Source organism: Equus quagga, chromosome 8, assembly GCF_021613505.1.
Source record: "Equus quagga isolate Etosha38 chromosome 8, UCLA_HA_Equagga_1.0, whole genome shotgun sequence".
Classification (NCBI taxonomy): Eukaryota; Metazoa; Chordata; class Mammalia; order Perissodactyla; family Equidae; genus Equus; species Equus quagga.
Genome location: NC_060274.1, coordinates 33,775,962 through 33,802,679, shown reverse-complemented (window position 1 = coordinate 33,802,679; position 26,718 = coordinate 33,775,962). Strand labels below are relative to the sequence as shown.

Below are 26,718 nucleotides of genomic sequence, written 5' to 3'. Positions count from 1 at the left end.
TACCCTCAGGGAATCTGAGACTGGCCAGGAAATCTGCATATTTGCCAAGTACCCCAAGGGGATTCTGATACGGCACTCCATGACTTTGAGAAACAGTGTTGTAAGCATCCACGACCTGCTCTCCTGACTTTTGCCTGAAATGACCACCTCTGTATTACTGATTTGCAAACTTCCACTCATCCATTAAGACTCAATTTATCTTTCTCGGACATTCCCTACTCTGACATCTGGACGTAATTAATTGCTTCCATCTCTAGGGGCCCATAGATCAGTAATGTTTAACTTCAGGTCATGCCTATTAGAAAGTAGGTCATGAAATCAATTGACTAGGTCAGTGTAGTGCAACAAAAGAATATGAAATGAAGGCATATTTTCATGTGAAACTTTTGTAAAAACATGTGCACGTGCCTGCATGCTGAATCACTGTCTTACGTTGAGTCCCCTAGAAGCATAGATTACAATGGAGATTCCGGTGCATGTGCTTTATTGAGGAAGCGCTCATCAGGAGAAACCTGTAAGAAAGCGAGGACAGAAGGCTGGGGAGGGGGAAAGTGATGCACAGATGGGGCCTGGGGTAGAGTCTCGCCTTGGCCTGATTTCCCGGGGAAACTCTGAAAGATGAACCTCACCACAGTTTCCCCCACGGAGGCCAAAGGGCCAGCCTGTCATAATCCCACGTCAGTCAGTCATGGCTGTAGACTGCCAGGGCTGATACAGAGAGCCTCCCGGATGAGGTGGCTCCCACAAGCCAAGGGCAATTCTCAAGAGAAGGAAGCAGTGGAGAACCATAGCAGCCAACAGTCACAGAACTGGTGGCTGGATAGAGTGGCCCAGTAAAAGGGAACCAGCAGTGTACTAACAGCATCGACTAAAGTCTACTCCTTGCGTGCTCAGACCCATGTGCAGGGCCCAGGGTGAAATAAAAACGCAGGGCTCCTTGTTCAAAAGTTAGGGAAAAAGGGGGCTGGCCCTGTGGCCGAGTGGTTAAGTTCGCGCGCTCCGCTGCAGGCGGCCCAGTGTTTTGTTGGTTCGAATCCTGGGCGCGGACATGGCACTGCTCATCAGACCACGCTGAGGCAGCGTCTCACATGCCGCAACTAGAAGGACCCACAACGAAGAATATACAACTATGTACGGGGGGCTTTGGGGAGAAAAAGGAAAAAATAAAATCTATAAAAAATAAAAATAAATAAATAAATAAAAAGTTAGGGAAAAGTGCCATTGAAGGTAGTAAAATATAAAGCTTTTTACTTTCTTCCATAGTCTCTCTCTCGACTTGTCAGGTGTTTTCTATCTGCTATTTCATGTCATTCTAAGCAAAGACATGTTAAAAATTTAAATAATGTGAATTATACTATTCATCTTTAAATCGTGCAATATCAATTTTAGTTGCAAACATAAGAAACAGAACATTTCTTAATTAAACATAACATTTAACTCATGTGCAGAATCACTGAAATTACACAGTTCATACTTTGTAGTCATATATGCATGTGTATTTCAATCTTTCCAGAACAGGGAGAATGCTGCACAAAACTAACTCAACTGTTTTCTTGGGATTTTTTTTGTGTGTATGAGGAAGATTGTCATCAAGCTAACATGTGCACCAATCTTCCTCTATTTTTTATGTGGGACACTGCCACAGCATGGCTTCACAAGTGGTGTTAGGTCCGTGCCCAGAATCCTAACCTGTGAACTTCAGGCTGCCGAAGCGGAGCGTGTGAAAGTAACCACTACACCACCGGGCTGGCTCCCTAACTCAGCTTTCCTTTCACTTTTTTTTTGGGGGGGGAAGATTAGCCCTGAGCTAACATCTGCCGCCAATCCTCCTCTTTTTGCTGAGGAAGACTGGCCCTGAGCTAGCATCTGCCCATCTTCCTCTACTTTATATGTGGGGCGCCTGCCACAGCATGGCTTGCCAAGCGGTGCATAGGTCCACACCCAGGATCCAACCTGCTGAACCCTGGGCCGCTGAAGCAGAATGTTCAAACTTAACCACTGCGCCAATGGGCGGGCCCCTTATTTCACTTTTTGAAACGTGTTCTACGAACCCTCTCTACCTTCAGTTTACTAATGAGTAAGGAAGGACTGAAAGGGAGGGAAACAGTGAGTTGTCCTCTCTTTCTCTTTCCTTCTAGTCATCATTTGCAGCGTAAGTATTGGCCAATACAGGGAAGTAACATGGATAATGTGTTTCTTAGAATGCCTTTGCCTTCTTTCTGCTTTCAAAGCAAGTTTTGGTTGGAACTGAAAGCTTGGCTTCTTGGAGCTATCAGGAACCCTGCTTACTCAGTCATAGATGGGACATGCTTACTCTGCACTCACTTTGAGTCTCACTGAACACCTATCCATAGCAGGTCCACTTGAATCCTATGCTCATGGGCATCATGTGCACTATATGTGAAGGGGGCAGCAAAGAAGCAGACACGTATTGTGTGTATCTCTTCTGCTCATGTGCATGTTCCATTGTCCCAAGAGACTTCGCTTACAAAACAACTTCAAAGATAAAATTATTAATTATTTCAAAATGGTGACAGGAGAGCGCTAAACCAAGCATGAGGCCCTTCTGAGCAGGGGGCGCTGGGCAACTACACAGGTTGCATTCCCATGAGGCTGACTCTGCACGTGTGCTTCTTGTATGAAGTTCACTCCATGCAGGCACAGCTTCTCCAGGATTCTCACTGGCCACAATTCCTGGGGAAATTTACAAAAGAGGTTTAGTGGGACAAACTGCAGCCTCCAACCGTTTTGAGGTTAGTTGGTCCCAAGGTTTTAACTGATACCCACTATCTCCCTCCCTCCTTGCCACCCATTCTAGATTCCCCTCATCCCCAACTGGCACTTCTGCTAGGTGGGGTGATCCAGACCCTCATCCCTCTGGGGTCTGAGACCATGGGTACCACGTCCTTATCAGGCCACATGTATGGGAGAACCAGAGGTGCCTCAGTGGATCACCTCAGTGCTGTATATCCTCCCAATGTACAATGTCCCAATTATATGGCAACCGCCCTCCCAGTTAGGGTAATTCCTTCCCGTGTCTGCTGGTCTACTGGCATGAGGGGCCCAAGTGGCCATGCAGCAGCCATAGCTTTAAGGTTAGTGGGATCCTTTGTCCTTGCCCAAGAATTAAGACAGCTAGACCCACAGAGCCTAAATTTGCAAGGACAAGAAACCCAAATTCCTATGGTCACTGGGAGTGACAGTGAGCTTGGCTACTCCTACTTTGTTCTCAACCCCGCGTTTTCTTCCTATTGGGGACACAGCATCACATATGGTTTAAGGAATAAATAATGTCCTGAAAAATACGGTACCATCTCCCAGGGTGTCATTTCTAAGCTGGTGAATCTGATGTGTCTTAAAGGGGCCCCATTCCACTGCCATCTCGGGTCACCATCTTCTAGATGGCATGGTTTGTGTAGGAGTGGTGGATCCCAAAGTCATATGACCACTGCTACACTTCTTTGGCTGTAAAGTGGGTCCCTTGGGTTGAGGAGTTGTTATGTTTTTCCATGTGGTGAATCAGATACTTTATGAGCCCTCAGAGAGTCATGTTGACCAAGGCCTTAGAGTATCTGATTCTCACTATGGGAGACCACACAGCATTGCCTTGGACCAAGGCACCCACTTCACTATCCTTCAATATAGGGGATCGGTGTGATATTTTGTGGACTATCTGCATGGTCCAGATCCTTTTGGGCTATATTCTTACAGGGAGCAGGAGATTTAACAGGCTTGGAGCAAGACTGAATATACACTACTGCTCATCCCAAGTGACCCCAGATTGCTTCTGTTCCTTCTCCTTCATGGGCATGGAAAGGAGTACATTTTGCATTTCATAGCTGCATATCATGCACCACATGGTGTTTTAATCGGCTCTGGTAAAGCTAATCCATCCTGCCCAACAGCTGCAAGTGAGACTACGACTTGGTTAAGTTTGTATTAAATTTGTCATGGGAATATGGTGGGAACCACCACCAAGTCTTGAGAGTGGCAGCCCGAAGATTTCTCTGATTTCAGTATTTTTTAATTTCCTATCTTGGCTTGGTGGGGAGGAGGGCAAGCTCTTATTTGGCATATCCTACCATAAGAGCTCTTACCTTACAGGTCAAAGATCAATGGACACTGCTAAACAGATCCATTCCAATTACATATTCAGGAATTGAAGGAAATGACCAACAGGCAGCTCAGTAAACCCAGGGAACCCACTGTGAAAAGGATCTGGGCCAGGACTTCATGTATTACCTGATCCTCATGCACCCCTATTCTACTGGGGAGACCATGATGGCACTTTGGGTACCTGGCTTCAGCATCAGCTCAAATCCTGTATCCACTGGCCCTTGAAAGATCTAGGTATTTCTCCTTCCCCAACAGACTCAAGTAAATAACCATAGATCTGTTTGGGAAGTAACTGAGAGAATCACACTTGCCGTGGTATTGGAGTGTCTTTCCTCATGGGAATCTGGCTTTTCATTCAGTCACTGGGTTCTGGGTCTGAGAAGTGGCTCAGATCTAGAAACTTGGCAAAGGATCATGTCTTTCCATTGGGACAGCTGACCTCAGCCTTCGCTAATTTATATTTGATCACTTTTGATTATATAGATTAAGCAATACTTTTGTTGACTGCTCATCGATCTCGTTCTTAGGAACGCCATATTCTATTAACCATCTTCGTAGAAGATTCCTCTGGGTCAGTCCCCCTTGGCTCCTATTCCAACCTTGCTGCCCATTATAATAATTATCTCCTTCTTGCTTTTAAGAGTTGAGTGCTACCCAGACTTTGATAGTCTCGGATCCTATCCTCCACATTGATACAAGGAGCTCAGCTTTGTAGCGGTTTATCCTACCAGCATATAGAGGATACCCAATACTCAGCTTCTCAATGATGCTGATGCCGCCCCCTGCCCGTTCATTCTTTACTGTCTTGATAAATGGAGTATCCTCCAGAGCCCCTAAGGAAAACTCAGGTGGTGGGCTTTCTGTCTTGTATCCTAGATCTATCCTAGCATGCCTGCTTCTTTGAGCCGTATATCCTTTCCTCCACAGCCTGCTACGGCAGTTCTGCCACTCCTGCTTCATTTACTCTGGGTGCAACTTTTGCTAAGCTTCCAAGAGCTACTCCAGCAACGCATTAGGTCCCTCTCCCAAGGCTCCAGGGCCCTTGCCAGGCTGTTACATCCTATATCACCAGTGACCCCAAATCAACAAGCTCTCCTTATTCAGTTTCATATTCTGCTCCCTTGGTCTAGCACCCTCAGGATCCACAGCCAGCCATTCTCTCCCAGTTGCTGCTGGTACGTGTTAGCCAGGTCCCTCTCAGATATCCAGCACTTTCCCCGTCAGATCACGCTGAAACTTCACGCGAATTATCAGGCAAGTGGTCAGGAGGGGTGGTACAGGCAGATCTTGAAGAAGGTACACATGTTCCTTTAAGGCACCTGCATCACTTGAGATTTCTGCATTGTCTTCAGATGTGGCAGGGGTGGAGTGGAGGTGAGTAGATTACTTCTGTAGTCTAGGAGTGCTCAGGTGAACCTCAGGGTTCAGGACTCATGTCTCAAGGTCCCACTGCTTCCCTGTGAAGGGCCTGACGTTGGCGGAGGTGACTTACCTTGGCTGAGAACTCAGCCTTTTCTGAAGTTCTGCAACCCTCACATTTGAGTCTTGTGCCTGGTCTTCAGCTCTTCCTGCCTCCAGCTAAAGGAGATGAGAGTCTCTTTAAATGCCTCCAAGGAGGCCCTCTGGTTCTCACAATTTGCTTTAAATTGGTGATTGTTTGCCCTGAGCCTGTCATTTGCTCTCGGCAAAGCATCAATGGCATTCAACAGCAGCCACCTATTTCCTCAGTTCCTGTAAGCCCTATTTCCCCCATATCTCTCGATGCCAGAAATATGGCTCCCGTCAGTGCCTCCCCTTCCCGCTTTATCCTGCCCCAGTTCTCCACAGGTGACAGTTTTAGCAACTGCTGTGCTACTGCACGCCAGGGATCCTCAGTACCTTTCACACTGGGTCCTCACAGCCAGCTGAACAGAAAATGATCCACCTCCAGAATTGCATCTCAGAGTCGTTTTCTAGGTAAACTGTCTGGTACCCACTGTCTCAGGCCAGATGCCCTAGAAACAAAGCCTGAGACCAAATTCAGGTGCGTGTGATTTATCAAGGAAGTATTAAGAGAGTGAAGGAAACAACATAGAGTAAGATGTGGTCCCGGGGAAAAAACCTTGGATTGATCCACAGAGGAGCTCAGAAAGAAATTGCAGCCAAAGCTGCCCAGCCCCCTAAGACGACAGACCAGCCTTATATACCCTGGTACCAATCAGGAAACATATACCCTGATACCAGTCAGGAAATCCTTGGCTGCAAGGCCCCCCAGGGGTGGGAGTGAGGTGGGGTGGGCTGTGGGAGGGCAATTCTATGGAGAAGCGGGGCAGCTGTGAACTTTTACAAGCCACACATGCCACAACTGGGGGATGGGTGCACCACTCAGGTAAAGGGGATCTGGGGGGTTACCTACAGTGTCTATTGCCATTGTGAGAGTATTTTTGAAATGTTTGAAAACGTTGCATATAGCTGAGTTTACATATACCTCTGTCTGTTGAAACCCAATCTGGCGGTATAGTTTCTTATTTACATTTCAGTCTCCCGTGCAAGATTCTACACTCCTCTGTGGCAGGGACTCTGTCCCATTCATCTTTGCATTCCTAATTCAGAGGCTGGCATTGAATTGTGACTAAATCAACGTTTATCAAACGAAGAGTACTTTGGGGTAGGTCACAGAGCAACTTGAACTCCTGGCTAAGCAATTTGGGCGTGAATCCGTTGGCAGTTAGAAAGTATTTGAGATGCTTGTTGGCAGCAGTGCGTAATGTGTGTTGGACTAGGGAGCGATGGAGAGAGCAGCCAAGAAACTGTTGCAGCAATACAGGCAGAAAGTAGCAAGCGGTGGCATTCCGATGGAGGCTGTGAGCGTGGAGGGGCAGATGTAGAAGTCATTAAAGAAGTGCTATCTGCAGGATCCAGATGACCCCAGGCTGCCATCCAGACTAGAGACTAGCAGGGATGCTAATCAACTGAGCGTGTTGGGAGTTTTGTACCTACATGCTCCCTGGCAGATAGAAGAAGAGCATTTCTCATGTTTGCATGGAAGCAATATCTAATACGTCCATGTGGGTTTCCTCATTGTCATGCATAATTAGGCGAAATCTGTGAGTAGGGATGGGAATATTTTGCTTCTCTTCATATTTTGGCCAGAACTGCAAGTCTTATCTGAGAAAAGCCAAGGTCATCCGTGTGGAATTTGCTCAGTTCATTAGCACATGGGCTGCTTAAAATTAAAGTGCTTTCAAATCAATCATTCTATACAGTAACGTATGTTCCAAAACTGCAGATTCCACACGTTTTTCTCGGCTGTATTCTGGACTGTATCCTGGTTGGAATAATTTATCCATGACTCAGATGGATCATATACCCATCAGGAAATAGATGTTTTTCTTCTTTTCTGAGCTCTTCCAGGCCTCGACTGTAGGCAAAGTTATGTACATTCCTCTCCAATTTTAGGGCTCGGCGACTTTCGGCCAGGTGCCTGCTGATCATGGTGTTTTCCCAGAGCCGGTTCCTGGGAGCCCTGTTACCTGGACTGGGCCTGGATTTGCCAGGGTTCTCCCTGGGGCTGGCTTGAGATTTACCGTCAACAACATTCCCTCTGCCATGGACTTCGCTGTTGCCATTCGCTATGAAACTCAGGTACCCTTTAACTTCAACTTCTTCGTGGTAAAAAACTGAATGAAATACGTTCTCGAGCTGAGTATTTCCATTCCTGTCTTGCTAGATAAGTTCCTCGTAAAATGATTTGCCAAAAGTAGAACATCTGGACTGCATTATAAACCAAAGCGTTTCCTAAAGACGTTAAAGCAACCCAGAGAGCCGTAGGCACACATGCTCTATTCCACGGAGAGAGCTAAAGTCGGAGTTATATATTTAACTGTGAGGACGTGGTGATGGAATGTTTGTGTAAGAATAATAAATAATGAAAATAACGCAAATCTCGCTCTCCTGGGACTTTTTTTTCTGAAAATTTTATAAACTAACATATGTGCACAGATTCAGCCTCAGAAAGATGCAGAAGAGATCGTTTGCACTTGAATTTTACCCTGAAACAAGAGAAAAACTAAAAGCAGGCTGCTCCTCTTGCCCCCACCACCTTGCCACCCCTTCCGCCTGCCTTTGAGAAATATCTGAAACAGCATAGAAACCAAATTAGAAAAGTATTTGATCAAGAGCAGCAGATCTTAACCTTTTCTTTGCAGGAACTTTTCTTTGATAATCTGAAACCCCACAGACCCTCTACCCTGAAAAGTGTTTTATGTGACTGTGGGGTGGTCTCAGAGTCCCAGCAGTCCCTCTAGGGACCTCATTCTGGAAGCGCTCACTGTGTACTGTATGACCAGAGCTGCTGACCCACTTTCAAACTCTTGATGTGACATAATTCTCTATTTCTCACTTAAAAATGAAAGCCAAGGGACTTCAGTGAACTTTGACCTGGTGAGTATGGCAAGAAAGTCATTAAAAATATATACATATGTATATTAATTTTTCCATGGAGAGGATGTACCTCTGACAGCTTTTTTTTTTTTTAAAAAGATCGGCTCTGAGCTAACATCTGTTGCCAATCATTTTTTTTCCTTCTTCTCTCTAAAGTGCCCCAGTACATAGTTGTATATTCTAGTTGTAGGTCCTTCTAGTTCTGCTACGTGGGACGCCACCTCAGCGTGGCCTGATGAGCACGGCTAGGTCCACACCCAGGATCGGAACCACCGAAACCCTGGAACTCCAAAGCAGAGTGCGCAAACTTAGCTACTCGGCCACAGGGCCGGTCCCTGACAGCTTCAAAAAGCTTCTCCAAATTAGAAGGCTTCCAGAGTATAGCTAATTAGCATATGCTATAAATATGTTTATTTATACACATGTAAATATATCTACTAATATAATAATTATTAAATGTAATTTATATAATAATATATTTATGTAATAATATGAAAAAGTCTATATCCTTTTGTGGAGAATTTCAAATTTTTACTTTTGTTCTATGATCCAAGGATGTGATGAATTAATCAACTCTTTGGGAGACAAAGGTTAAAAATTAGACCTGGCAGGAGTGCCAGTGTTTTTTCTGGGCCCATGAGCTGTAGCAATGGCCAGAAATAATATTCTTTCTACCTGGATCACAACTCAGGCGCCAGAGAGTTGAGTCTGACAGGAAACCTCTAAGATTTCTTTCAACTCCAAAATTCTATTTTCCAAGCAGGCTGTGGGTTGCAAATTTGATTCCATGCACTATCCATTTGGTATGTTTGTGCGTGCATCCTCACGGGCGCATGCTTTTATGTCATGTCTGTTTAGTCCGCAGATGACTGGGCTGTCCAGATCATGGTCAACCCCCCTGGAGGGAGCAAGCACTGTACACGCAAGACCCCATGGCCGAAGCCTCAGTCTTTTGCCTTACCAGCAGCTTCCAGGTATGCTTGGGACCTGTCCCCAAACACTGAAGCTTTCTTGGAACCTCCTTCATCTATCAACAATTTGTATCCAGGAACTAAGTGGGAGAAGAGATGTATTAAAGGAGACTATAACATTTCCTAAGGGGTCACTGTGTGCTATGCCGTGCTTTACACTTAATATCACATTTAATCTTCCTAACGACTCAATGAGATAGATATTGTCTTCACCAGACGAGGAGGAAGTTGAGAATGAGAATACTTAGATGATGCCCAAGTCTCACCACTAATGTGTGGCAGAACCAGGATTCCAGGCCAGATCTCCTGACTCTAAATCTTGAATGTTCCCTTCCCATTCCCCAGATGGCCTGGAGATGTGAGAAAGTGAAATGCTACAAGACAAAGACTAAAATATTCAGCTCGAGTTATCTCAACAGCTGAGAATCTATGAAGTGAAAAGCTACTAATTTTGAGGCCACTAATTTTAGCATGGTAGGTAGGATGAAGAACATTCGTTCCATCCTTTTCCCAGAGTAGTCGTGGCGACCCGTGGCCAATAGTTTCTAAGTCTTTGCTCTTTGGCACAATCCTATGCAAGAGCCACGGAGAATCTGAGTGCAAATGTATTGTCTACCCAACCCACCTGAGCTGATCTAGACGTCGACCTGGCCTCTGCCTCACAATGGAACCCATTTCACAGCGCAGGTGGAATACTACCAAATGCTATGGCCACTTCGGTTATATAACTGGACTTTTCTCACTGAACTTTTGCTTGATTTCTCTTAATACAGAATCGTGCTGCTTCCCACACCCATCTGTTTAGAACCAGATGTACAATATTCCATAGATGTCTACTTTTCCCAGCCTTTGGAAGGAAGGTCCCACGCTCATTCACACATCCTAGTTGACTCTGTAAGTATCATAGAGCTTTGTGGGGGCCCCCTTCTAAACTGGGCTCCGTTATAATTCTGCTGTGGTGAAACGTTTCTTGAGAAGTATGTGTGTTTATTTCACTAGAAAAATCACCTATTCTCTATAAAAGTCACCTAATAAAAATGGTAAATCTTACAAAATAGTATGTGCCAGTAACGATTTGAAGTGTTTTACATATTCTTTTGTTTAGTGTTTACAAGAACTCTGTGAGGTAGGTACTGTCATTGTCCCCACTGTACAGACAACAGAACTGAGGCAGAGGACCACAGAGCTAGTGAGTGAGGAGTCAGGAATCAGAGCCAGACTGCCTGATTCCAGAGTCCCGGCTCTGAGCCCCTATAGCACACTGGCATTACAGAAAGTTTGGGGAGAAATTCTATCACTTTAATTATTATCATCTTATAAGTTCCCATTTTATACATACTACGCTTTTATATTGTAATCAGAGTGCTCATACAAGTATGTAAATAAATTTTTTTCACTTCACGTTATACTATAAGCATTTTCTTACGATGCTTAAGCAGTTTTATCATATAATATTTCCTTGAGTGACTTCTTCCAGCGTCCTTCCTCCATAGACGTTTCTTCTAAAGGTCTCACTCTGTTCACAACTTCTGGCCCTGGCTTGTTGGTGGACAGAGTTGGGGCACTGAATAAACTTAAGACTTAATTTACTTATCTATTGCCCTACTCGTGGTCATTTTAAGTTGCTTCTATTTTTCACTACTCTGTATCATTGGTCCATATATTTTTTAAATGTTTTAAAATATAGTCCTGCTTTACCCAAGGTTTTATGGCTCTTGAAATAATTCATCAAATTATTTTCTGGAAGGTGTTCTCCAATTAATTTTCAGAATCATCAGTAATGTATGAAAGTACCAGTTTCATCCTGCTTTGGCAGAATTGTATACAATTGTGTGGAATTTTTAAAAATAATTTGGTGGGTAAAAATCAAATTGCTTTGTTAAAATTGCATTTTTAAGTATTTGCAAAAATCTTCTAATATCATGACTTGACTGGCAAACTACAGCCTACATTGTTTCACTGGGACACAGCCATGCCCGTTTGTTGACATGCCTCTATGGCTGCTTTCAAGCTACAAAAGCAGAGTTGAATAGTTGCAACTCAGACCTTATGGCCTCAAAGCCAAAAATACTTACTATCTGGCCTTTTACAGGAAGTTTCCTGGCCCCTGTTTTAATTAGTTGTATATCCATATTTTGTGAATTGTGTCTTCAAAGTTCAATTTTAACCATTGAACATTTTGAATTTATACCCTGGGACTTTGTTATTTCATCATCTACTATAGAATTCCATATGAGGCCAGTATATCTCGGATTTTATTCAACAAGTTCACCTCTTATAACATCAAAAAAAGCCATTGTTTTAAGATTATTTTACCGAAGGTAGGATTGCAAGATTTGGCAAAATTGAAAAGGAAGAAAGACAGGAGAGAGAGAGGGAAGAAAGAAACAGGGCACTAAGTTATATTTGAATATCGTATAAATATTTCCCAAATAGTGCCCTCAAATATTGCGTGAGACATACTAAAAATTATTCATTGTTTCTCTGAAATTCAGTTTTAATTGGGTGATTTGTATTTTATCTGGCAACCTTAACCAAAGATGGTCCAAATCCTGCACCCAGAGAGCTGTGTAATATTGTGGTGAGTTTCTGCCATATTATGGTGGAAATGAAGTGGAAAGTAGAAACATACTCTTGAATGGGAAATTTAAACTATCGTGATTTTTCTATCCACATAATTCACATTCTCTGCTGAGGAGCTTTCAGTAGAGCTGTGCTCATGAACGAACATGGGAGTTACAAAGAAAGCACATCAAATCCAACGGGTTTAATTCAGGGAAAAAAGCTAAAAGTCGTGAGCCCAGGCAGAGTAAAGAAAGGGACAGGAAGAAAATAATGAGATCTTAAATAACGAAGAGATGTTACTATAATAATAGTAACAGTCATGACACTCAAATGTGTAAGAGCCAAGGTACTCCTCATTTTAAATAGATATTCTAAATATTTCTAAACTTTGTCAATTCCGAAGATTATCACTTGATGCTGTGTCAAATGTGTCCATCCAAATTATCCACTCATCACCCACTCACTGAGTGTATATGTGCTGGGGCCTGGGGTGTAAAACATGCTTTTTATAGATGCATGATGTAAATGGATATTTGAAATTAACTTAAAAGTGTATCCATTTGATCAGTTTTCACACAATCATTCTCTTGTATATGGAGGTGAAAACCCTGAAACCTGAATAAAAATTGAGAGCAACCCGATCTTGGCAAACTGTCCAAAACCTCAGAGGAGGCCCTGGCTTCCTATCTTGGTCAGATTCCCTAAAAGCAGAAGGTGCTACAGGGGCTCAGGTGCACCTGCTTTACTGAGGGCCTGCTCGCAGGAGAAGAGGCGGGAGGGGGTTAAGAGAGGACAGGAGAAGGAACCAAGTGAGGGCGTGTGTCCACCGAGCTGTAGCTCCAGCCTAACCCCACTGGGAGCTCTGGAGCAGGAATTGCACCCCAGAGTTGGTTTCACCTGGAGGTAAAGTGGCATCTAAGTGTGCCCGAGTCATTGGCCACAGCCTCACCGCCATCCCATCCCCAGTGAGTGCATTAACTCCTGGACAAGGTGGCAGAGTCCAATTTTCTGGAGGAGGGGACAGTGGTGAGCCCATAGCAGCCAATGCCAGAGCAGCGCGCAGATGGGAAGATCCAAGCAGGGCACCTATAGTGTCCCCTGGAATCCCTGACCCAGGATGCCCAGTAGGAGAAAGTCATTGCATATTTTATAATCACAGACAAATGCAGTTATTTCCATACCACCAGTTTTGCTGCTCTGGGAAGCCCCTTGACTGCTTGGGATTTGGCTCTTTCAAAGTTCATTCTTCTCTGCAGCCAGATTAATATTTGTGTCTAAGACTAGGATGCATTACCAGGAAGACCAGAGGAAAGCTTTGCTCAACCCTGGATGTGTCTTCTGCACAAATACTGTTTCTTTGTTTGGCAAGCAGAGTGAGATAGTTAAAAAAAATTTTCAGTCACCCTGATTACATGACACATGCTTCCAAAAAATGTGTTTAGAGTCAAAAGTATATTAGGCATTCCAGAATGTAAAACTGCCGTTCTTCTTTTAAAGAGTGGACTACACTTGGTAAACATAAAGTCCTTAGAAGTTTCTAGGAGAAGTGAGTCATGGCATTACAAAATCCTCTAGTTGACAGGGACTCTCGTCTTCTGTTCTATCTTCTTGGTGCAACATGGCCAACTCTGAACCGGCTCAGACCAATAACTGTGAGTGATTAATCCCTGGCTGGCTGCCTACATCCCAACTAGCCCATCTGGCTTCCCTCTGTGTCTCTCCCCACTTGGTTTGTGATTGGAGAATGCAGAGGCATTTTAGTATCAACTTAGAGATACAAGACTAGACACATATATGGACTTCTTTATGGAACAAAGTTTTATGAAGCACTTGTTATGAATTAGACACTGTAGTAGGCGCAGGTGTAAACCAGACAAGCACCTTCCCTGACATGGGGGGCTTATTCTCTAAGGGGGGAGGCAGACAGTTACACGGGAAATGACAATACAGTGTGAGAGGTACTGGGAGCTGTGACAGGTCACTGAACTGGAAATGTCAATGTGGCTTGAGCAGTGGTTCTCAACCTCAGCTGACCCAACCTCCCCTTTTTATTACAATATTTCGTAGCTCTCTACACTCTCCTGAAATGAAATTCATAGGCATTATATCCTGTGTGCACACATAACTTTCAAATAATACCAATGGAATGTGCAAATATGGAGGAGAAATAAAAGGAAAGTAATTTATAAAGAAATAATACGTACTTTGATATGTGCATGCACTGGCAGGGATACACCAGAAGGCGTAATGAAGTAGGGAGATGCTTATACATGTAGGATCATTATATGTGACAGCCATGAAAGCCGTGTGTTGTATACATGTTTAACATGTCCCACAAATATAGACTAGGGTTTTAACTCATAATTATAAACAAGAATTTCTCCTTCCTGGCTGTTCAATGAAACATTCAAAAACTGTAAGGGACATGGGATGATTTTCCTTTTTGTGGGAATGGCTAGTATTTTGGATCCCCACCCACGAAATGCCGGTGACACACCTACCCCAAGTGCAGGACAACCAAAACCACCCCTTGGAATTTCCAAAATGCCCCCTAGGGGGCGGTACCTCCCAGATTGAGAACCATTGGGCTGAGAGGTTGCAGGGTAGCAGAATGAAAAGAGATTGAATTTAGGTTTTATCCTAAGGCAATGGGAAGCCACTGAATGTTTTTAAGGAGGAGATTATCTGAACAAACTGCCTTTTAAAGAATCACTATTTTTATAGGGTAGAAAATTGATGAGGGAGATGGATGGCTTCCAAGAGTGACAGAGGGGAACTCTGTTAGGCTGCCACTATGGTAATCTAGGTGACCTAAATTAGGGAAGTGACAGGGAGATGAGGAGTAATAAATGCATCCTAGATGTATTAAGAGATCAGATTGACCAGGCTTGCGAAGGACTTTATGTGTGGGACGTTGGGTGGGTCGGGAGTGTGATGATGAAGAGGCGGGCATCAGAGATGGCCTTCGGTTTCTACCCTGAGCAGCTCGGCAGATGGTGACATGATTTCCTGACCACAGGCCAAAAGGAAAGTAGGCTTCATGTGGTTTGGTTTGCAGTGTGTGGGGGACAACCAATAGGCTTCTCTGTGCATATCTGAGGGCCACAACTGAGACGTGGGCAGGAGACATAAGTTCAGATGTCACGAATCTATAGATGGTAACCAAAGACACAGCACCGTCAAGGTCACCTGGGAAGTGGGTGTGGAGTAAGAAGGGGGCCCATGAGAGAACCCTGAGGAACCCCAACATTTAGGGATGGGTAGGGGAAAGGTATTGCATTGGCGTGGAGAGTGACTGGGAAAGGAGGCAGTGAGAATGGCAAGGAAACAATTTTTCAAGAAACTTGGCTGTCAAGGAGTCAAGGGGCAGAGACGGGGCAGTGGCCGGAGGAACATATGAGATCACGGAGGTGATTTTACAGATGGGAGAGATTTAAGCACATTGATATACCAGTTGAAAAGAAGAGATTAAAGGAAGAAAGCACTATCCATGGAGAAGTGTCCTGAGGGCAGAGACGACAGGAGCGGGACATCTGGTCCATGGCATGCCTCTTCTTCCTGAGCGAGCGCCAGAGTCACAGAAGGGGCCAGTGCCTGTGGGACAGGAGTTAGGGAGGCAAGAAGTGGGAGGGGAGCTCTGTCCCACTGCTGATGTCTGTGTTCTCTGGGAAGTAAGAGAAGGAAGTGGCAATGGCATGCGCCCACAGAGCAGGAAGAACAAGTTCGGGGGTTTGAGAAGCAGAGATGCTTGGAGGTAGTCATTCAGGGTTGAGATTCCACCCAGTGGTGGGTCCAAGGACATACAGAAAAACTGGAGAGGGCTGAAGTAAGGGACCACGGAAGCTGGTTTCAGAATGGACAAAGCCAAAAGACCAGGGGAGAGTTATCTGTGCCATCAGTTCGCTCTCCTAACTTGACCTGCTGAATTAAAACATTTTAATCGTTTATTCCAAATTATTTAAAACTTTTTTAAGGCTATTTTTTCCACCAGTTGTGGACCGACTTGGTGTGAATAATCTGCTGTACTAACATATTCTCTACTATGTCATCCAAGGCATTAATAAACATTTTAAATAGTATTAGGTTATAACAGAAAAAATCTGCTCAAGAAACACAACTGTATAGCTTTTCTTCACATAGATATTAAACTATGGATGAGTCCTCTTTGATAATAAATACAATGATGCGTTTGTCCCCATAAAGCTGTATAGTCTAAGCCAGCAATTTCCAAAATGCATCTGTGAAATACTGAGTTTATGGGATGTTGGTAAGTATTATTTGAATATAGGACCAAGTGGTGAAATAAATCTGGCAACACTGAGTATAAAAAGTATCTTCCTTGCAGGACTTCTCAGAGCCTTTGATATGTTAATCCATTCTGTGAATCTCCAAGAAGCAGATATAGTTTGATGTAGAACACTGCTGTTCATATGTAGTTGAAAAAGACAAAACTTTTTAAAGGAGAATTTTGTGGTATTAAGAGTTCTACCGTAACAGTATGGAATGCACTAAGCCATGATTTCTTAATTTATCACAAGTAGCCCAGTTAAAAATCTTTCAAATCTGACAATGTATTAGCAAGTAAAAATATAATAATAAGGACAGTAAAAAGATAAAGGCTTATTTTACTTTCTTTGCTGAAAGTCACTAAGCATGAATATTTAGTTAAAGATTTCTTAACTAAATAGAAAATCTTAAAATCTTGAGTCATAAGCAATTTAAAGGATTGCATAGAGTCTCTTTGCAGCCATTATTCTCATAAATCTATTCATTTTTATAACTGGAATCTCGAAGAGGAGACAGTTCTGAACATAAGTCTTCTTTTCTCATTATTTCAAAAGCTTGGTCTTATTCCCCAAATCAATTCACTGGAGAATTTCTGCAGCGAGCAGGATTTAGATGAATATCAGCTGCACAACTGTGTTGAAATTGCCTCAGAAGCAAGACCTCGGGTGCTCCCTTCTGCGTGTGAAAGGCTCATAGTCAGCATGTCTGCCAGGCTGCACGAGGGGGCAGTGGGTGAGTACCTATTGAATGAGCGCTACTGGAGCGCTGCTGTCTGCATGAATGCTTTTTGGAATGTGAGTGGATCGATTTAATTTATTTTAGCATCTACTCCGAACGACCAATGCAAATACCAATTGCCCAATGATTAGGTACACAGAGCGGTCTGCTAATGTGTGGGAATCATAATGCAGTAGAGAAAGTGTATAAAAGAGGAGACGTGCGGTAGCATTGGGATGCTAGATTGCTGGATCAATGGTCCTAAAATATTTCTTTGGAATCCTGGAATTTTAGGGCTGGAATGAACTCTGCACACCATCTTTCATCCCCACACCTTCATTTGATAAATGAGGCTATCAGGGTCCCAAAACGTTAGATAACGCGTCCATTTCACTAAGCGAGAGAGCAGGGTTCTTACGTCAGTACTTTTGAATTTGGGGCTGATAATACTTTAGTTTGGGGGGGGAGGTGGTGCTGTCCTGTGCATTATAGGATGGTTAACAGCATCCCTACCATCTGCCCTCCTGACACCAGGAGCCCCCTCCCCCCAGTTGTGACATCCTAAAGTGTCTCCAAACTTTGTCATATGTCCCCTGGGGGCAAAATGTCCCCCAAGCTGGGAACCACTGCTGCAGAGTGACAGCTACACTGAAAGCCTGGGCTTCCTGGGTTCCAGCAAATGCTGTCTCTGTTATGCTGCAGGGCCCACAATCTCCTGGAAGATAGGGGACACGGGAAGTCAAAGGAGTGGTCCAGCACCAACATAAATCATCAGCAATGAAGTAGTAATTAGGTTTATTAAGTAATGTTTATTGAGCACTTACTCTGTGCTGAACACTGTTCTAAGTACTTCACAGACATTATCGTCTCTAATCCTTCTAATTCCATGAGATAGACCCTGTGTTAACCCCTGGTAACAGACGAGGGGGTTGAGGATTAGAGAGGTACCAAATGGAAAAGAAGTGAACGAAAGCTACTAACAGGACGAGGTGCTTCTCTGTCACTTCCATCACCTCTAACTTCCTTCTCTTGTTCCCTGCAGCCTGCAAGTGTCACCCCCAGGGCTCAGTGGGGCCCAGCTGCAGCCGACTTGGAGGCCAGTGCCAGTGTAAGCCTCATGTGGCCGGGCGCTGCTGTGACAGGTGCTCAGCAGGAAGCTACGGTTTGGGGCATCATGGCTGTCACTGTACGTAGCAAAAAGCAGATGGGGAAACAGGCTGGGCACAACCTTGGAGCTTTGACAGCAGGAAAACCAATGCGGGGAGTTCAAAAGGGGAAGGGATTGGGAATTCGACCATGTTATTCAGACTGTCTGTCTATGTAGGTAAAGTGTAGTGAAAATTTTTTTACCATACTTCATTCATCTCTTCAAAGGGCACCGATTGTGTGCAGAGCTCTATTAGGAACCATGAATGATGATAAAAACATGGTCCATGCTTCTGAGAGCTTACAGGCTGTATCAAATAGATGATAGTCCAGGTGGAGTACGGAACACCGTGAAGGGAGTTGGCTGTGCAAACCCAGCTTTCTGATCTGGCACGGAAGCCTGGTGGCTGGAAAGGCTAAAACAACAATAAGACTTGGAAGTCAAGAAAGGGGACGACACTGTCACCAGGATCCTACCCTTTCTGCTGCTGGGGTCGCAAATGGCCTTGGAACTTATTTCATAAGCCACCTATTAATAAGGGCTTGCATGGGGCTTCATCTTAGCTGGTAATTCAGTTCTCAGGGCCGTCACATTCAGGGTGTATAGCTCTCCGTTCATGATGTAAACCGTTAGTGAAAGTACTATTCCCCGCAGAAACCCGCCTCAGAAACCATGAAAACCTCCAGGGAGATTAATTCTCCTTTCAGGTGGGGGAACACATCTTTTCAGTCGTGATTCAGAGAGCTGGCACACCTTCCTGGTCATTGCCTCCCCAGCAAACAGTGTTAGGGTCCATTATTGCTCTTTTCCCCTTTTCTTTAAAAAAAAATTATGAAGTGCTTGAGATACACAAGGGCTATACACAAAGGAGCGACTGTTTCTTCCGTGTAGCACTCTGTAAATAGGCATCACATTTTTGTATAGGCAAGCCTGGCTCAAAAGATTCAGCAATTTACCAGAAAAGGATTGAGCCTCTCCTAGTATCTCATCTAGGAAAAAGAAAAATCTGACTCTCTTGAAAAGGGTTCTCATATTTTTTATAATCTTAAAGTTTGACTCCCAAGACATATGGAAGTTCAAGTCATTCAAAACATGTTTCTTGTTCAGTTCCTCTGTGTAAAAAACATTTATAAGACTCAGTTGTTCACGGCATACTGTGTATTGGATGAATCCGTGAATTGTTATCTAGCAAATACTTACCTGGCGCTCAGTACATGCCAGGCTCTATTCTAAGCACTATACAGACTCACTTTGTTCACCCTGATCAGGACGATATGGAAAGTTAAGGACTGCAAATCAGAACTGTACCTCTTTCTCCAGCACACCGCTTGCCCCGACCCCAGCACGTTCTCTTTGCTTTATCTAGCATGTCACTGCCACCCTGAAGGCTCAAAGAGCATTGTGTGTGACCAAATAACAGGACAGTGCCCCTGCCAGGGAGAGGTGGCTGGCCGCCGCTGCGATCGATGCCTGGCGGGCTATTTTGGATTCCCCAACTGCCGTCCTTGCCTTTGCAATGGGTTCGCTGAACTTTGTGATCCAGAGACAGGGTCGTGCTTCAACTGCGGAGGTTTTACAACTGGAAGAAACTGTGAAAGGTATGGAATTCATAGGCACTGTTATTTTTAATGTTTTTCTTTTGTTCTGATCTCAGAACACTCTCTGAAGGAGCATTGTGTAGAGTCAATGGTATGTTAGTGTAGAACCATCATTATGGGTGAGGAAGATAGAGTGTCGTTCCGTTGTCCTTCAAAATCTTATGAACCAGACAACGTGTGATTAAATCAGTAGCTAGCATTTGCCTGGCATCTTGGTTTTTGTGGTTCCTGAAATAGGAGATGTAAATTAGGTCCCATTATATTGAGTTTAATGACTATACCGTGGAACTTTCAGTATAAAACAAGAAATCCTTTTATAGAGCAAATGAGCATCTTCTAAAATACTGAGTTTTGCTAGTTGCACTGTCCTGAAGCATAGCAAATCCATATTGGCTAACATGAGCAATTCCTGGAAACATTTTGGTAAAAAGAAATTGTCTTGACAGGTGCATCGATGGGTACTATGGAAATCCTTCTTCAGGACAGTCCTGCCGTCCTTGCCCGTGTCCCGATGTTCCCTCTAGCAATCAGTATTTTGCCCATTCCTGTTATCAGAATCCTTGGGGCTCAGATGTAATCTGCGATTGTCTTCAAGGTTATACAGGTATGCAGTATAGTTGATGTTGGGTTTTTTCATCTATTCCACACTGCTATCTGAAAAATGATCACATGTCCATAATTTATCAGCCTTGGGCTAAACAGTGGTGCAGAATATAAGTTAATCGTAAGAGGACACAATTTGATAAATTGCTGCTTTATCAAACAAAGAATTTGAATGATTCAAAAACCAATGACAATTAAAAACTCATTCCACTGAGCTATAATTGTTTTCAAATATTGTTCTGGAAAACTAACTGACGAAATGAGTTCAAATCAAATTAATTTATTTAAAATGAAATCAACATATGGTTAAGTAAGATATATATGTGATTAAGTAACATATATATGTTATATATGCATTACATATAACATAAGCAATTAAAAAGTAAAAATTTTAATCAGTCAGTCAAACGCTTTCTTTACATAACTCCAAGCAATTGATTTGACTGATGTTTCACACATAAACTGGTGCCCTAACTTGAACATTGTACGCACAATGAATGAAGTCAATTCAGTATTTGTGTCTGTTGCTCAAATGATTTATTTTGAAGAATTTAAGCATGAGTGTAAATATATAATACAAACAAGGAAAAAACTTATGAAGTCTACTTTATTTAATCATACTTAGAAAATATGGTGCTATTATTTTCTTCAGCGATAATTACCATATTTTCAGGGAGAACAGGGGCTGAGATTAGCTTTGGGTCCTCAGGCACATGAGGATGACCCTGGTTTTATAAGGATCCAGGAATCCTGTGCCTACAATTCCATAGTTTTTAAAGAAAAACTAGAATCCTTTCTTCACCAAGGACTTTTTAGCTCTGCATAATCATTTTGTTCTCTGAATGGATAATAAATTAAATGAATGTTCTGCTTTAATTTAGAACATCTTTCCTTAGTCATCCCAATGTGTGACCTCTCATTATCCCCAGAGGAGCTCAGGTATTTTCCGTTTATATCAATCTCCGCCCCCTCTCCCAACACACACACACACACACATACACGCATATACTCCACTCATTTCCTTCCTTTTTCCTCTCTCCTTCTTTCAGGTAAGCAGTGTGAAGAATGCTCTGCTGGTTTCTACGGAAATCCAAGAATTTCCGGAGCACCTTGCCGGCCGTGTGCCTGCAACAACAACATTGATCTAAGTGATCCAGATTCCTGTAGCCGGGTGACAGGGGAGTGCCTCAGATGTCTGCACAACACTCATGGACCCAACTGCCAGCTCTGCAAACCGGGTCACTTTGGATCGGCCATCAATCAGACCTGCAGAAGTAAGTGTGCCAGGCTCCCGGGGGGGAATGTGGCAGCAGAGTGGTGGCTCATAAATGTGGTGGTGGCACTCCCATGCTCATTTCAGTTAGGCCAGTAGTGCACTGAACTCATCAGCAGAAATGGGTGCAGTGGCACCATCGGTATTCCAGATGCATCTACACTGTAGTCACTGGTGTTAGTTTGCCTTTTGTGACTGTTGCCTTCAACGCCTGCCCTAGTAGATTAGGAGTCTTGTTTCTCAAAGTGTGGTCCACAGTGCTCTGTGCCAGAATCACCTGGGGACGGAGTGGACTGTTAACAGGGCCACTGAAGTGACCCTCTGGGAGTGAGGCCCAGGAATCTGCATGGTAACCAGCTCATCAAGTGACTTGAATGTATAAATATGGAGTCACTGATGTAGAAGAAGACAAGGGTTTGATTCTATGATAAAGAAAAAGGAGGAATAAACTGCTTATTTTTAGGAGATATTTAACCATTTCAGTTCATCCAAGTCAATTTAGTAAACCATTTTTTTTCAGATCATTTAAATCAATGAAACTTTGGTGAATAGCATGAGGGAAAAGTGAGATTTTCAGTCATCCTAATTGTGAGCTCTTGGAACGTAGTGGGCGGAGCCGTATGAAATTGCTGTTTGGGGAGATCAAAAACCGTTGAATGGGCTCAACCTACTTAGATTCTTTAGTAAATTCTGTACTGTTGTAAGATGTTTCTTCCTTGAGCCCTTTAGAGAAATGGTACATCAGGTCTTAAAAGCTATTTGTAAGGTTTGTTGAAGGCTAGCGTTGTCAATGAGTTTACCTCCAACAACGGCTCTGTTATCCCAGGATGCTCCTGCCATCCTTCCGGCGTGAATCCTGCTGAGTGTCCCCCTGACCAGGGAGCTTGCCTCTGTGACCCTGACACTGGCACATGCCCTTGTCTGCCTAACGTCACAGGCCAGGCCTGTGACCATTGTGCTGATGGATACTGGAATCTGATCCCCGGCAGAGGATGTCAGCCATGTGATTGTGACCCCCAGACCTCTCACAGCAGGCACTGTGACCAGGCAAGATATTTAAAACTTACTGGTGTGTTCAGGGTGAGAAGTCATGGGGAGACCTGGTTTCCAAATACGTAAACAATGTTTTCTTCGTGTACTGTTGTTAATTAGTGTTTTTAGACAGGATTGACCTTATATGGGGAGAGAGTCTGCATTTATCAAGGAATGACAAGCAACACAAAAAGAGAATGGGGGTCTCAGAGTTAAGCTTTGCCTACCTCAGTTTCCCCTAGGCCTCTCTGTGACTGGAGACATCAGAATTCACACAAAAAAAACACAGACAACCTTTTATTTTGCTATTTCAAACATATGATCAATCATAAGGAAGACCCAAGAAATCAATCATTAACTAGAATTGATTATTAATCAGAATGAAAATTAACGGGTGCCTTCAGAACCCACAATTCCACTTTTGGAAAGTGAGTTGTCATTCCCTATGGCTCATCAATTGCTTCCCGTATGAGTAAAATAAGAAGTCTTCTTCACTACGAGACCAGCACCAATAGTTTCTAAAGAACGCAGGCTAGTGTACTAGGAGCAAATCTCCATTGTTTAATATACGATTAGTGATACTTAACTGCACATGTGATTTTCGGTCAATAAAACAAGGAACAGAATTTTTAAAAAGAATATAACATTATCTACTTATAGAAAAAATTATTTGTTAATGTCATGATTAGATTTTTTGGCTTAATATATTCTTTGAAATACTCTTCACATTAATAGAGATGAGGGGAAAAGGGTAAAACAATAACAAGAAATTTTAGAGTCAAATCCACTGTATAAGCATCAGGGTTAAATTGGAATCAAAACGCTAGTTTAAGAAGCTGGAGTCTTTCCAGTGGATAAGCATGGCTCACCTCCAATTTCACTTCCACTCTTCAACTTTTTCAAAGGTCAAATCTTATGCAAGTAAACTTTTGAAGGTAGTTCTTATATAACAGACTGTGTTTTCCCTTCTCTTTTACTTTCTCTCTATTCATCTCCCCTGCAACTCACACCCACACAAACACACCATAACCTTTCTTTTCTTAATAAAGTTTTATATTAGAATAGACTTAGATTTACAGGAAAACTGTGAAGATAGTACAGAGAAGATGTACCCCACAGCCAGTTTCCTCTGTTATTAACATCTTACATTAGTATGTACCTTTGTCACAATTAATGAACCAATATTGACACATCATCGTTAACTGATGTCCATAATTTTATTCAGATTTCCTTCATTGTGTACCTAATGTCCTTTTCTGTTCCAAGGCCCCATCTAGAACATCACATTACATTCAGTCCTCCTGTCTCCTTAGGCTTCTCTTGGTTCTGACAGTTTCTCAGACTTTCCTTATGTTTAATGACCTTAACAGTTTTAAGGAGTGTTTTGTAAAGTGTCCCTCAATTCAAATTTATCTGATGTTTTTCTCATGATTACACTTGGATTATGGGTTTTGAGAAGGCCATGGAGGTAAAGTGCTGTTCTCTTCATGTCATATCAGGGGGACACACTATTTACATGACTTATCGCTGCCGATGTGAATCTGATCACCTGACTGAAGTAGCGTTTGTCAGGTTTCTATGTATAAAGTTACTCTTTCTCCGCCTTTACATACTGTACTCTTTGGAAGGAAGTCACTATGCACAATGCACACTTACGGAGTGGGGGATTATGCTCTCCCTCCTTGAGGGCAGAGTATCTGCATAAATTTGGAATTGTTCTGCACTGGAGATTTGTCTATTGTCCCCATTTATTCATTTATTCAATCATTTTTAAATATCGGTACGGACTCATGGATATTTATATTATACTTTGAGTTATAATCCAATACTACTTTATTTTGTTGTTCAAATTATTCCAGCTTCAGTCATTGGGATCTCTTTCAGTTGGCTTCTGTATCCCTTTGACAGAACCCAAGATTGTTGGGTTTGGTCTTTTTCTTAAGTACTTCCTTACTTTCTGCACTACGAGAGACTCTAAGCTCATCTTGGACATTTCCTGCCCCTGTGCTAGAATCAGCCATTTCTTCAAGGAGCACTGGTTCCTTTTATTAGAGAGTGGTATTAGAAACCAAGATCTGGCCATGAGATGACCACGTGTGTTTCAAATGTTCCCCCTCCACTCCTCACTCCTGCAGCCACCAACCATGGAACAAACTGGTAGATCTCCACATGACTGCTTGGCTTCCTAATTCATGAGGAACTCCTAACGTTCATGACATCACTGTCTGACATGCTTCTTAGACCTTTTGGGAAACAAATTTGTAGCAGCACTCAACAAAGACCACAATTCAGTCATGGAAGCTAAGGGAAGCCTATGAAGCTGAAAATCAAATGGCATCTTTTTAACCAAAGAGCCCCTTATGACAAGGGTATTTGGGATTGTCTGTTCCATAGGGAATTCCTTGGAGAAGGCTGCTCTTTACAATCAGAAAACACTTTCTTTGGATTGTAGAGGAGACATGTGGACATTTAGACTCCCAGCTGTTTAAACAACTACTGATAAATGTCTCTGTGTCAGCCAGTAGGTGGTCCCTAGTGCGTTCTTACAGAGAGATCCAAACGTGCCGCCAGTATTTTCATCAACAGTTTAGATGAAGTTGGAGAAACATGTTTGTCAAATCTGCACATATTCAAAGTTGTAAACTAATAAGATAAAGACAGAACAGGAGACAAGATAGCCTAACAGGTTGTCTTGTTGGCTGGAAACAAGAAGATGAAATGTTAGCAGGATAAAAGCAAAGTTTTGCAATTGGGCTCTAAAAGTCCATTGCATAAATATAGGATGGGATTAATAACTTGGCACCAGCTCATGTGAAAAACATCTGAGGATTTTCATTGCATGCTTCAAGTGAGCCAGCAGTGTGGCTGGGCTGCCAAGGAGGCGATGCCCATTCACACTGGAGCAATGGGAGTGCCCTGCCCAGGTTCAGGGCAGTCGTTGTCCCATTGCACTCTGTACTAGCCAGATGGCTGCAGCAGCACTGTTGTCATTTCTGAGTGCTACATTTTAAACATTATATTGAAAACTAGTGTGTGTCCAAAGAAAGACAAACAGGATAGTTAGTAGAATGATGCTATTCTGTGACGAGGGTTTGAAGGAGTTAGAGGTGGTCAACCTGAAGAAGAGAAGCAAATGCAAGATGAGAATGGACATCTCTACTTGGGAGAAAGATTGTAAGAGAGAAGAAGGAGGTTACCTATTTTGTGCAATTCTATTAAGACAAGACTTAAAACAATGGGCACAAGTTATAAGGAGCAGATTCTGCGTCAATGTAAGAAAGCATTGCCCAACAATCAAGGACAACCAGCAATAGGACAGGTCTCAGGGCCACAAGCTCTTCATAACTCCCTATATTTGAGTAGAAGCTAGTGGGAACTCCAAAGATGGGTAGAAATTTGGTATATCCAGTCACTTTACAAATTCAGCTACTTATGGAGTTGTTGTTTAAGCAGATTTGGTCAATTGTAACCTAGGACCATGACAATAGTGATTTACATCTTTATTTCTCTCCCATTAATTTTCCAACCTTCTTGGTTTTCAGAAAAGCTGGTCAAGAATCCAGTTGGGAGGGTGCAGGAAAATTCAGCCCTCTCCCAAAAACACAGTTAAATAACTGTCATTATGTGATGAAGCCTCCAGTGCAAAAATGTTGTTTTGTTGAGCAAAACACTAGCCCAATTGGGAGAAACTCCATTGTACATTCCCTAATGGAAACATTATTTGCCAAATTAGTTGATGAATGTTAGTCCATCGCTCTGTAATGGGAGAACTCTCATAACCGTGGAGGAAAAGAATGTGGCCCATTTCCCATTGTGTGTTTTGTTTTCATTTACATCTGTGTATGTTTCCCAGTTTGGGGCCACCTGTCCCCAAACAGCTGGAAGCAGGCGGTATATTCAAGAGCCCTGAGCCAAAACACATTAACTCCTAATCCTTGGTCGTGTCAGGGGTGGTTGCCGGCCGTGGGAATCATCCTTCTCCTGCCT

The 26,718-nt window shown here is 43.1% G+C and overlaps 1 protein-coding gene across 4 annotated transcripts in view; it reads left to right on the top strand.

Annotated features, from left to right (window-relative positions):
- Nucleotides 1–26,718, top strand: part of LAMB4 (laminin subunit beta 4) — a 106,664-nt gene that overhangs the window by 44,547 nt on the left and 35,399 nt on the right. For 3 of the 4 annotated variants that reach the window (XM_046670493.1, XM_046670494.1, XM_046670492.1), the window contains 9 exons: nucleotides 7,555–7,740; nucleotides 9,397–9,512; nucleotides 10,283–10,403; nucleotides 16,916–17,093; nucleotides 18,121–18,264; nucleotides 19,592–19,823; nucleotides 20,270–20,427; nucleotides 21,476–21,700; nucleotides 22,526–22,746. In XM_046670493.1, the coding sequence (XP_046526449.1) occupies nucleotides 7,555–7,740; nucleotides 9,397–9,512; nucleotides 10,283–10,403; nucleotides 16,916–17,093; nucleotides 18,121–18,264; nucleotides 19,592–19,823; nucleotides 20,270–20,427; nucleotides 21,476–21,700; nucleotides 22,526–22,746 (1,581 nt within the window). The remainder of the gene's footprint in view (nucleotides 1–7,554; nucleotides 7,741–9,396; nucleotides 9,513–10,282; nucleotides 10,404–16,915; nucleotides 17,094–18,120; nucleotides 18,265–19,591; nucleotides 19,824–20,269; nucleotides 20,428–21,475; nucleotides 21,701–22,525; nucleotides 22,747–26,718) is intronic. The other variant, XM_046670495.1, reaches the window with a different exon arrangement.